This window comes from Mytilus edulis, chromosome 1 (assembly GCF_963676685.1).
Source record: "Mytilus edulis chromosome 1, xbMytEdul2.2, whole genome shotgun sequence".
Classification (NCBI taxonomy): domain Eukaryota; kingdom Metazoa; phylum Mollusca; class Bivalvia; order Mytilida; family Mytilidae; genus Mytilus; species Mytilus edulis.
Genome location: NC_092344.1, coordinates 48,318,719 through 48,332,556, shown reverse-complemented (window position 1 = coordinate 48,332,556; position 13,838 = coordinate 48,318,719). Strand labels below are relative to the sequence as shown.

Sequence of the window (13,838 nt, the reverse complement as noted above, 5' to 3'; positions counted from 1 at the left end):
CGGTCAGTAACATTTATCACATATCGAGACAACATTATAGCGAGACCCTCACAGCTAGTTAGGGTTTTAGATATCGTTATGGCTTAAGACTCATCGGTACTTAGTAACATTTGTCACATATCGAGACAACATTATAGCGAGACCCTCACAGCTAAGTATGGTTTTAAATATCGTTATGGCTTGTGACTCATCGGTATTCAGCAACATCTGTCACCTATCGAGACAACATTGTAGCGAGATCCTTACAGCTAAGTATCGTTTGAGACATTTATATCAATCAATTACAAAAAAAAACGTGTTGTGTCGCGATTACGGGGCGCCGAATGGGACTCTTGTGGTTTTGTACTCAAAATTCAATTTTGTACGGACAAAAGTGACTTTTGTTCAACAAAAATAAGTTCAGTTTAACAAAATTTGTATCATACTACAAATTTAAAATTTTGTCATACAAAATTATCTATCAGCGGACAAAAGTCACTTTTGTCATGACAAAATTCATTTTTGTTACACAGACTTGAATTTTGTTACCTAATTTGAAAATTGGGCGACAAAAGTCAATTTTGTATTCAAATTAGTTTAGTTTGGTTTCTGTGAACTAATTTGCATACAAAATCGACTTTTGTTACACAAAATTGACAAAAATGAATTTTGTCTCAACAAAATTGACAAAATTGAATTTTGTCTCAACAAAATTGACAAAATTGAATTTTGTCTGAACAAAATTGACAAAATTGACTTTTGTCTCAACAAAATTGACAAAATTGACTTTTGTCTCAACAAAATTGACAGAATTGACTTTTGTGAGACAAAATTGACTTTTGTCTCAACAAAATTGACAAAATTGACTTTTGTCTCAACAAAATTGACAGAATTGACTTTTGTGAGACAAAATTAACTTTTGTCTCAACAAAATTGACAAAATTGACTTTTGTCTCAACAAAATTGACAAAATTGAATTTTGTCTCAACAAAATTGAATTTTGTCTCAACAAAATTGATTTTTGTCTCACGAAAGTCAATTTTGTCTCATAAAAGTCAATTTTGTTGTTACAAAATTGAATTTTGTCGTCACAAAAATGAATTTTGTCGTCACAAAATTGACTTTTGTCTCAACAAAATTGACAAAATTGACTTTTGTCTCAACAAAATTTACAAAATTGACTTTTGTCTCAACAAAATTAACAAAATTGACTTTTGTCTCAACAAAATTGATTTTTGTCTCAACAAAATTGACAGAATTGACTTTTGTCTCAACAAAATTAACAAAATTGACTTTTGTCTCAACAAAATTGACAAAATTGAATTTTGTCTCACAAAATTGAATTTTGTCTCACAAAAATCAATTTTGTCTCACAAAAGTCAATTTTGTCTCACAAAAGTCAATTTTGTCTCACTTTTGTGATTTAATTTCCATATCAGGTAACAAAAGTCAATTTTGTATGCAAATATGTTTATATTTGCATACCTTTTAGACAAAATTGACTTTTGTCATGACAAATATGAATCTTGTCTACAAAAATGAATTTTGTCTACACAAATGAATTTTGTCATCACAAAATTAAAGTTCTCACAAAACAAGTCTGTAGCACATAGTTTTGTAAGACAAAAATGATTTTGTTATGACAGAATTGAATTTTGTACAAAACCACAAGAGTCCCTTTCGGCGCCCCGTATTACGGGGCGCCGAATGGGACTCTTGTGGTTTTGTACTCAAAATTCAATTTTGTACGGACAAAAGTGACTTTTGTTCAACAAAAATAAGTTCAGTTTAACAAAATTTGTATCATACTACAAATTTAAAATTTTGTCATACAAAATTATCTATCAGCGGACAAAAGTCACTTTTGTCATGACAAAATTCATTTTTGTTACACAGACTTGAATTTTGTTACCTAATTTGAAAATTGGGCGACAAAAGTCAATTTTGTATTCAAATTAGTTTAGTTTGGTTTCTGTGAACTAATTTGCATACAAAATCGACTTTTGTTACACAAAATTGACAAAAATGAATTTTGTCTCAACAAAATTGACAAAATTGAATTTTGTCTCAACAAAATTGACAAAATTGAATTTTGTCTGAACAAAATTGACAAAATTGACTTTTGTCTCAACAAAATTGACAAAATTGACTTTTGTCTCAACAAAATTGACAGAATTGACTTTTGTGAGACAAAATTGACTTTTGTCTCAACAAAATTGACAAAATTGACTTTTGTCTCAACAAAATTGACAGAATTGACTTTTGTGAGACAAAATTAACTTTTGTCTCAACAAAATTGACAAAATTGACTTTTGTCTCAACAAAATTGACAAAATTGAATTTTGTCTCAACAAAATTGATTTTTGTCTCACGAAAGTCAATTTTGTCTCATAAAAGTCAATTTTGTTGTTACAAAATTGAATTTTGTCGTCACAAAAATGAATTTTGTCGTCACAAAATTGACTTTTGTCTCAACAAAATTGACAAAATTGACTTTTGTCTCAACAAAATTTACAAAATTGACTTTTGTCTCAACAAAATTAACAAAATTGACTTTTGTCTCAACAAAATTGATTTTTGTCTCAACAAAATTGACAGAATTGACTTTTGTCTCAACAAAATTAACAAAATTGACTTTTGTCTCAACAAAATTGACAAAATTGAATTTTGTCTCACAAAATTGAATTTTGTCTCACAAAAATCAATTTTGTCTCACAAAAGTCAATTTTGTCTCACAAAAGTCAATTTTGTCTCACTTTTGTGATTTAATTTCCATATCAGGTAACAAAAGTCAATTTTGTATGCAAATATGTTTATATTTGCATACCTTTTAGACAAAATTGACTTTTGTCATGACAAATATGAATCTTGTCTACAAAAATGAATTTTGTCTACACAAATGAATTTTGTCATCACAAAATTAAAGTTCTCACAAAACAAGTCTGTAGCACATAGTTTTGTAAGACAAAAATGATTTTGTTATGACAGAATTGAATTTTGTACAAAACCACAAGAGTCCCTTTCGGCGCCCCGTAGCGATAGCTTTTAAAGGGAAACACTATAAATTTAAATTACTTGTACTATGCGATTGTGCTTCAGAGACGAGGGTCGAACATTTGATATTTTATATGTTTTTTGTTTGGTCAAATAGACCCGTTAGATTTGTTTGCAGTTTTATCCGACGGAATATTCCTTACTCGGCTTAATTCAGTTCACTTTGTACTCAATTATTAATTTCTATTAATCCTCCTGTCCTCCCTCAGAATGTCAAATGGTCGTCACTTATCATAGAGAGATACATTTTAAGAGCTAATACATGTATGATCGATTCTAATATGATTCCTATAAATAAAGGCAACAGTAGTATACTGCTATTCGAAATTCATAAATCGATTGAGAATAAAACTAATCCGGGTTACAAACTAAAACTGAGGGAAACGTCTCAAATATAAGAGGAGAACTACGACACAACAGAAACACAACATTAAAATGTAATACACACAGAAAGAAACTATAATATAACAATGGCCATTTTTCTGACTTGGTACGGGACATTTTAAGAAAAAAAATGGTGGGTTGAACCTGGTTTTGTGTCATGCCAAACCTCCCGCTTTTATGGCAATGTTAAACATAACATTAGAATGACAACATAACATGAAAGGTCTACAATACAAATAAATGGGAGAACATATAGGACAGAGAAACACACATAATACATGTACTGTAAAACAAAATACTGTAAAATAAAAACATAATACTGTTTGATAAAAACATAATACTGTATAATGATTAACGCAATATGCCAAAAATAAACTTTCAACATAGTTACACTTGTAAAATCGAGATAAGTAACATTAGATGGTATAATCACGAAGAGTCAGTTCAAATGCGTACTATTTGATATGAGAACATATATTAAATGCAATGTTATATAAGTGTGTCAAGATGTGGTTAGCCACAAATTGTGTCCTAGAAACACATTCTTAGTTCGTTTTCTTCAGGCAACAAGAACACTGTGTGAGGAGAAATGAACCAAAACATGAAAAAAACAATTTTGAAAATTTGTGCTATATGGACATCCGAATTGATGAAATATATAACTGTAAGTCTAGAAATATTTGCGAGGTAATTATTTTAGCGAAAACTGCAACGGGGTCGGTTTTGAAAAGCTGGAAACTCGCTTTTGAAATATTGACTTATTCAGTGTATGCTCCATTTCCTCAACGCGCAGGAATTAATCTTACGTTTTACCTTTGTCCAATGCAATATTTCAATCGTAATGAATAATTTCTGAATTTACAGTTTTTGCACGACGCAATGTTCCAAAAGGATATAGATGAGGTAACGCAAGAAAATTTCAATCAACGTGTGGTTTAACAAAAGTTTTCAGACTAGTCAAACCCAGTAGAAATGAATACATAGTTATAGAAATTCATAGTATAATACCAAACAAGTTTACACAATTGAAATGTTTTCAAGCTCAGTGAATCATTTTCAATTTATTTATTTTAAAAATACAAGTAATATATAGTACTAAAATAGTATAGTCGGTCGATGTCTATAAAATAAGATGTGGTATGATTTCCAATTAGACAAATATTCAACAGTCTAAACGAAGCAAATTTAAGCAATTCTAGTTCACCATATTACTGCATTCAACAGTTAACAAAACCTATACCGTATAATCAGGTACAGGTACAAAAGGCTTCGACATGAAAAATCAAAGGACTGAAGTACTGAACATCGGATGACCGCAAGTTCTTGTGGATGGTTACAAGCACGTGTCTCGGATAAAAATCACATTTCTATGATACATGAAAGTTAGGTTAAGGTACATAGACATATTTATTTCGGAGAAAAGTTCTGGTGTGGATGATGAATAAATGACAAGTCTTTCCAACCTCATCGTGATATATATTATATTGTAGTGATATATTCAGTTGTTATCAGTATACCCTGGTTTGTTGTAATATATTATATCGTATTAATATTTGTATAACAGCTATATATATTTCATTTTGTATATCATTCTATTCTACTATGATGATAATAGTGCAGTGCAAGTACACTTCATGGTTTTCCAGAGTTTTTTGGCAAATTGTTTTTCCGCATGCGTTAACACAATTTTTCGATATTCTTGATTTGTAATTAATATATATATTTTCACGACAAAATATTTTCATATCATTTATCTATGTTCTTTAAAACTGTTTTTTTTTTTATTATCAGTCTAAAACGAAAGTCACGTGGGTAAAAATGTCAGGCGCAGGCAACATGATACGGGATTGCCCTAACGGTCATCCACTGTAAAAAAAAGAATATGAGCCAGTTCTAACAAAAAAAAACCATCTGCTTGGTTTATGCCACTACAATAAAAGACACAAATATGGCAGACATTTGTATTAGTTTCTTCTGTTCATCGGACTAGAACACCTTTTAATCTGAGTTTTACTGTTTGTTTTGAAGAGAATTTGTTTATTTCTCATTGGCTATATGTATATGAGAGGGTTGAGATCTGACAAAACATATTTAACCCCGCTGCATTTGTCTGTCTTTCCTAAGATAGGAGCCACTAGCCTATTAGTCTTGCTTATTTTTTTAGATTTTGATTTATTTCTATCTCTTGGAGTTAAGTGCAGCGTCCATTTCTATGATAAACATACATTATTGTTAAAGGAGAAGTTGAATACCTTACCGCATCCGTGGTGGCATTGGAAACCCATTGGTGCTCTTGGATTGTTTTCTGCTCTTCGGTTGAGTAGTTATCTCTTTGACACCTTCCCTGTTTCCATCCTTCATTCTATCAAACATCCACAACCACTTCATTATAGGCTTCTAACTTAGAATTAACACATATAGAATGTAGCAATGTTAAACATGTATGTCTGAAAGCGCTAACTATCCTACAAACCTGGTACACAGGTAGAACAACAAAACACAAGAAATAAGAAAAAAAATTGTAAAAGATAAAAGAGAAGATGTGGTATGACTGTCAATTAGACAATTCTCCACAAGAGAACAACATGACACAGAAATGAATAGCTATTATAGGTCAATGTATGGCCGTCATCAATACGAAACGTCCATATCACATAGTCAAAATAATACGAATGGACCCATAAAGTCTCGACTCGGCAGATTGGCTAAAAACTACTAAAATAAAGACAATAGACACACAGTGTCTGAAAACGGGGCCGCTGAAAACGATTTCGTCCAGTTACTGGAAGCTATTTCAAAGCCTTTAACAACTAATGAATAGATCATGTTCTTCCATACTAATTATGAGTAATTATTCCAGCATTCATGCATGAATGAAATATCAGCTAATAATGGTAATTGCATCTACAATATTAATGTATTATGATTATCTATGAAACTATTGTAGCATTATAAAACTGTTATTATTCATCAATAGCTATGTGACATAACACAAAAGCGATGGGAGAAGTATCAGATATTAAATCATGAAACTATTAATTATAAAAATCGTAAAATTTTCTTCCTTTATATTAGGACTTTCTAAAAATTTCTTTAACTTCTTTCACCAATAAGCCAATAGGCTATAACATGTATAATATGAACATCATAATTATTATGTATAAAAAAAAAATACACGCGCAACAAATCTTAATATAAGGTATGCCTTGTCTGAAAAAAAGGAGGTGAAAAATAACATGGAAGCAATCAAAGACCAAAAGTCAAAGAAATATGGCAAAATAAAAATAATAAACAGCTGTGCCACGAGCGCATGCTACGCCCGTCGTCTTGTGTGTAAAGTTTTATGCAATTATCATACATAGAATGAAATTCAAAACAGTGTAGTTGTGGCCATTGATTGACACATTAAATTCATCCATTGACTGGGACAATTTAGGTGAACGTTTGTATGTAACGACCACTGCTCACTGTGTACTTTTTAAAGACACTTAAACTATGGGGTCACCAAAGGTTCTCAACACATAAATAAAGTAATTCGAAAAATTAATCAGAAATAACACGATGTTTAAAACCTAAAGGTTATTCCTGATTAATTTTTCGAATTATTTTATAATTAAAGGCGTTAAGAAACCTTTGGTGACCCCAGTTTAAATGTCTATCGTAGGTACGTCGTGAACAGTGGTCGTTACAGACAAACGTTCACGTAAATTGTCCCAGTCAATGGATGAATTTAATGTGTCAATCAATGGCCAAAGCTACACTGTTTTGAATTTCATTCTAGTTTCCGTGTTACGGCGCCATTTTTTACAAAAAACTCAACAACTCTAAATTATAATTTTGAATCATCAACAAAAATTATACAGATCTTTTAATTAGATTGATATAACTAAGAAGTGTGTAAAATTTTAAGAAATAATCATAAATCGTTAAATTGATATACGGTGCGAAATGTGAAAAAAAGTCCCTTAACTCAAAAAGTTTAATTTTTCTTCACCAAAAAAAATACAGATCGTTTCACCATCATAAGATACAACTATGTTAAGTCTCATGAAATTTGGGTAAGTTGTTCTCAAGTGACGGTGCGAAAGGTTTACGATAAACAGACGGACGGACGGTACGACGGACGAATGGACAGACGGACGCCAGACATTTGTATACTATAATACGTCCTGTCAAAATATTGACGGGCGTATAAACACGAAAAGACCGAGTCTAGTAAACAGAAAATTAAAGATTTCACCTAGTACATGAAAAAAATGCGTTTTTTGTAATTTACAAATTCATAATATCAGAATGTATTGAATTTGTTTTTCACCCAAAACTATGAACAATACCGCAAAATTGATTACCTAGTATTATAATACTTGTAGCAAATCAAAGATGGCTGCTTCCGTATATGGAATAGGATCCCAGTTAGGGCAACCAGTCCGGTACCCACGAATGTAGTTCTTAAAAAAAATATATAACTTTTGTTATAAATTGTGTAGTGTTATTATTTCACTAGTTCTGTAACTGAATGTAGATTTATTTGAAAGGGTAGGCTTTCTTGTTTGAATTTCTGTAAAAATTTTGATTGATTTAAATGTAATCTGGCGTCAGTACATAGAGTAAATTGCCTAAATTCTAGCCTTTATTCTTTCCCGGAAGTAGACAGACTGACCCTGTTGTCAATAAAAACAAAATTTTGCAACGGAATGCCGGTCATGAGGCACTGAGATTGTAATTAGACACTTCAAAATGAATGCCTAACATGAACCAGAAGTCCCAAGGTGGCTATCAAAATTATTTATTGAACAGGACCCTATGTATTTACTATGATTTTCAATGCGTTCCAATGGGGCAAATAATTGGGTCCCCGTTCCATATTGCTAACTCACTTCTAGACTGGTTCTTTCCCTTGTTGCATGATACAAATGAAAGACAAGGATGCAGTATAGATTACCTTAAGTATGAACTCTCAAAAATATTTAGTTTGGAAATATAGATACGTTCAGTAATTACACTTACGTACCACTCAACTATATATGAGTAATTTAAAGATATATGGAAGGGGTATTAGATCTGCTAAAGAGATGGATAATACACGGAGAAGAATCATAATTTATAGTACCGAAATAGAGAAAACTCAAATTTTTGAAAATAACCATACAGTTAAACAAAAACAATACCAATTGTTTTAGTTACTAACTATTTATAATCTCTGGCAGCCTCAAAATCAAAACGAAATAAAAAAAAAAAAGAAAAAGAAAATAAAAAACAGAACAGCATAAATCGTTCCAGGTACATTTTTCAGAGTTGGCTACACTATTATTAGGTCAAGTAACGGTCTGACGCATCAGAAATAAGTATCACGGTTTAAAATAAAAAATTATTGCCCTAAATAGCTATCTACTAAAATAGAATTAATACAGTTTAGAGTTATCTTTCTTACTCTCCTACAATTTAAGCTAGAGTTTCTGTCTGTTTAGTTCACGCATCATATTGTAAATATATCCGAATTTGATGACACTGTCGTACAAAGTGAGAGGTTTAGCACTATAAAACCAGGTTTAATCCACCATTTTCTACATTTGAAAATGCCTGTACCAAGTCAGGAATATGACTGTTGTTGTCCATTCGTTTTTTATGTGTTTTGTCATTTGATTTTTAGCATGTGATTAGACTTTAATTTCCGATTTGATTTTCCCCTGAGTTCGGTATTTTTGTGATTTTACTTTTTTTTATTTATTATAACACACCTTTTTAAATTTTTCGTTGATAAATTTAATTAAGAAAAGGCTCCAATTTCCACAGGCTAAATTTAGTTGAGGTACATTTCGAGATTTTTCGTAAAATAAACACAGCAGAAACTATATATATTCTCATTTAGTAAATTGATTTTATTTTTAGCATCCTGTCTATTCTGTCATTAAATTTTATTGTATTTGATTTGTAATTCGTCCTCATGTAACACATATTTTATGTCAGTGCGTAAATAAAGAATTGAATTCTAAAAAAAGAAAAGCAGAAGTGTACAATTTTAGTGCGATTTAGATCTTTGTATGGCATAAAGATAATTTGAAGACCATAAATTGCCAGTACACTTTTGTTTTTAGTAACTAGTCTGTTCTGTCATAATTATACGTTTTGTAATTCGTTCTCATGCAACACATCAATCTCCGTACAGCGCTCGTTTCCTTTCCGTATACTTAGTACACTACAATACAATGACATGATTCAAAAGAGAACGCAAACTGACCTTATTTAAAATTTATACATGAAAACAAATATTACAGACATGAACCAACGACAACTTAGCTAGTCCGCTACCAACATTTACACTTTGTTATAACAAAATGAACATCATAAAGTTTTATAATTTCAAATCTTCTACTTTTCGAATTTCATTCATATGATCATTCAGAATAACTCAGCGTCACTATACTTCTCTGAAAATTGATATTGTTCGCACTCCATTTGCGACAAACAACTTCTTTAATTTCTTTTCGTAAGTTATTGAACGTGGCGATTTAAAGGATTCAAACTCTTCACGCAATGCTTGTTGGTGACCGTCAGGGGAAAAATGCCACGTGACTTTGTTTCCTGGACTTGACCTTGAAACGAGGAAACTGCTGTCTCGTAATACCGCTATTCCTTGGACGTATCCTAAACCTTTTACGGTAGTCGTAAATTTAATTTCTCCGGAAACGCTTAATACATGAATGGTTCCTTTCTTACTTTCAGCGTAGCAAATAGTTTTCCCTAAAAGATGTAATGGACCCTCTTTGTTTCCTTTCATTGCTATTTTGTTCACCATTGTTCCTGTTTGGTCCAAAAGAGCAATGCCAAAATTTTCGCAAACGACAGCAATGGTATCTTCGTAGGACGAAATTCCAGAAACATGATGTTTTATATCAATCTTTTCGGAATACTGAAGTGCTCCATAATCTCGAATTTCGATGCATTGTTGACTCGGAACTGTAAGATAAAATCTATTTACATCAAGGTATGTCATTGCATATGGTTCATATTCCATGAAGGTTTCTTTGGCTAACTGTCCTTTGGCAGTGTATCCTAGCAACCGTTTATTTACCTTATCAACAACAAATAATCTTCCATCTGGTAAAATCATGCCACCAGTTACTTCGGGGACCAGAGCATTTGTCGAAAATGTAGGTTTTATATCTATATCTCTTTCGAAAACGAATTTAAATTTGTCCATATTGTACTCTTTTACCGATTCCTCGACTTTGATAAGCATGCTTTCAGTTTGTTTATCGTCCTTCGAAAGTGATTGTAAGTCTGGCGGGTTTGTTGGGTAACTTTCTACCATTTTGACATTTGCTATTGTCGGAACATCAACCACCTTTCTGACTGTTTCGTCCATTTTTAACTGCAGATTAATATTTTTAAGCGATCCTACATCCCCTTTTAGGAACTCTTCTTCCTTTCTTTGGACAACGTTTGCTTCTTTCAAAAACAAAATAGTATGGTTTTCAGTTGAATCCTCATTTATATGTATAAGATCATTATAAAGGGATGCTAACGTACCGTCCCTTTGATTGTATTCAAATATCTGGTCTTCAAGTTTGTGTTTATGTCGATCTAAAGCTAAATCTATCTCCTTTTCTAACCGATATTCTAATCTTTCAAGATGTTGATAAATTCTTTCTTTGAACGTCTTAACATCAGCTTTGAGAACATCTTTTTGATTTTCAAGGGCATCAATATTGTGATTTCTGTCTTTTACTAGGCGTTTGAAGATATTTCTAGTTTCTTCAACGCGTTGTCTTAAAGATTTTAACTCGGCTTTAGAATTTGTACTTTTGATTGCCTCCTCGAGTGGTTCAACTCCTTTGCATTTGGCATGATCTAACTTGAAACACACCATGCAGATTGATATTTCATGTGTAGAACACCAGGATACGACTTTATATGTAGGATGGTTTGGACAAAACTCAGACCCGTATATAGATGCTGCAGTGTGGTTCATTTCATCCGAAACAGCAAACTGCACACGTTTCATTGTGGACATGTTAGAAAGTCTGCAATTAATTTCAATACCTGTAAATATTATTTACAACATGAACCATACATGTATTACCAAAATAAACGTTGCACGTGATCATTTCTATTTATTATATCTTATTAAGCTATTTTCAAATGTTACAATGTTTTGAGTTAAGCTTTACTAAGTTAATGTACAAGACTCAGTTGTTTCATCTGAAAAAAATACCCATCTTTTTCAATACCAATAATTAGAAATTTATAAATAACTTTTAGTATTCTTTTGATACCTTAAAATAATTTCAAGTGCTTGACATGGGTTTATATTAGAAAAGGGCAGATGTTATGAAAAGTCATGAAAATACTGGTTAATATTAGAATTATACACGTAACAATTACTGGTACGAGAACTTGACGAAAGCATACCAATCTTAAAATATGAACACCGGTGATATGAAGGTAGTATAAATAAATCAAAACGTGTATCTTTTTATTTTCCCCGAAAATTCTATACACCTTAGATACACCAACTAGGTAACTATTTATGCAACAAATTAAAAGCAAGTTTTGCTGAAAGTGTCTCACTATAATAATGCATGGTTTTATGGTTTTAAATCATATAAGGCTATTCAACATTTTTTTTTCTTCAAAACTTACGTACGTGGTTTCTTCAGACGTCTAATTTTAGTTCACATTCTACAGGGTTATTGAATTAATTAATAGTTTCTGTTTTCCTTCAATGGTTCTTTTTTTTTAAACAAAAGAGTCACTTGTTCGTTTTTCACTTAAACAATGACTTCTCTCAATACTTAAATTACCTTAATTAGCACATTCTTTTTTCAAAACAATAACGAAATCATACATGTATTTTATTGATATTATTTAATACTGTAATGTATTTTTAATCTCATTGGCCTATGTCCGTCTGATGTCTTATTGACCTATGTACCGTTTATTGTATCATTGACGTTTTTAAAATCGTTAATGCCTCATCGACGAGAAAAAGTTTGATCTCTCATTGACGTATGATGTTCGATGTTTGAATAACGTGCTACCTTTTTCTGTTTCCTTGACGTTTTATATCTTTTTGAAGTACAACCGTTTGCTTTCTCATTTACTTATTATGATATCGTTTGCTATTTCTTATACGTCTTATTCTTTGACATCTTATTGACATATAATATTACCGTTTGATATCTCATTGACGTCTTGGCGTTTGATATCTTATTGGCGTATTATCCTTTGGTATCTCAATGGCGTATTATCGATTGATATCATGTTGACGTGATACCGTTGATATCTCATTGATAGATCGTTTGATATCCTATAAATGCATTACCGTTTGATATATCACTGACGTATTACCGTCTGATATGTTACTGACGTATTACCGTTTTTGACATCACTGACGTATTATCGTTTGATATCTCGTTGACTTATTATCATTTGATATCTCGTTGACGTATTATCATTTGATATCTCGTTGGCCTAGTATCATGTAATATCTCGTTGACGTATGATCATTTGATATCTCGTTGACGTATTATCATTTGATTTCTCGTTGACGTATTATCATTTGATATCCTGTTGACGTATTATCATTTGATATCTCTTTGACGTAATATATTTTTAATATCTCGTTGACGTATTACCGTTTGAAATCTCGTTGACGTATTATAATTTTTAAATATCTCGTTGACGTATATTACTGTTTCATATCTCGTTGATGTATTACCGTTTCATATCTCGTTGACGTATTACTTATTAACTGCCAAATTCATAATCAGTGATTTACTCAAATATTCATATATTATTTAAAATATAATAACATAATTAAACGTATCATCAAATTACAAAAAGTCTAACAGAAACAATAAGCAATCCATGGACTCGATTTAATGTATCAGTATTTCGTGTGTGTGTTAGACTAGATGCTATCTAACTAAGCCACTGAGATGACCTCCGAAGAATGCCAGTGGTCATGTTACCCGATATAAATACACCAAAGTCAAGAACGTACAATCGCAATGTTTTTCCTTCCACTTTTTAAACAAATTGAAATTGAAATAAAACCTGATTGATAAAAGCGGATTTATTTTCAATATTCTACTGTTATACTGGGTGTTAAAAAGAAAATGAGATTTTTCTCTTAATCGTAACCAGTTCCCTTAAAAGGAACAACCATTGATTAAATTGATAGATTGTTTTTTTGCTTAAATGTACAGTAGCAAATATGTGATGCATATCAGGACGATTAAAGCATCTGATCGTCATAAGATCAGAAAGAAAAAAACACTTCAAACAAGCACTACTGACATGTACATCAAAGATTCCTGGTTAGTTCACTAACTTTGTTCAAATTTCTATTTCGTTTACGATCTACGAAATCACGAGATAATGAAATATATATATATAATTGACAATGGAAATGGGGA

General features: G+C 31.5%; 1 protein-coding gene across 1 annotated transcript; it reads right to left on the bottom strand.

Moving 5' to 3' along the window:
• Positions 1-9,625: 9,625 nt before the first annotated feature.
• Positions 9,626-12,069, bottom strand: LOC139483876 (uncharacterized). The gene is made up of 2 exons (XM_071267643.1): positions 12,061-12,069; positions 9,626-11,460 (listed from the first exon to the last, which is right to left on the bottom strand). Exon 2 carries the CDS (start codon positions 11,429-11,431, stop codon positions 9,836-9,838), a length of 1,596 nt encoding a protein of 531 aa, XP_071123744.1. The 5' UTR covers positions 11,432-11,460; positions 12,061-12,069; the 3' UTR covers positions 9,626-9,835.
• Between the last annotated feature and the right edge of the window lie 1,769 nt (positions 12,070-13,838).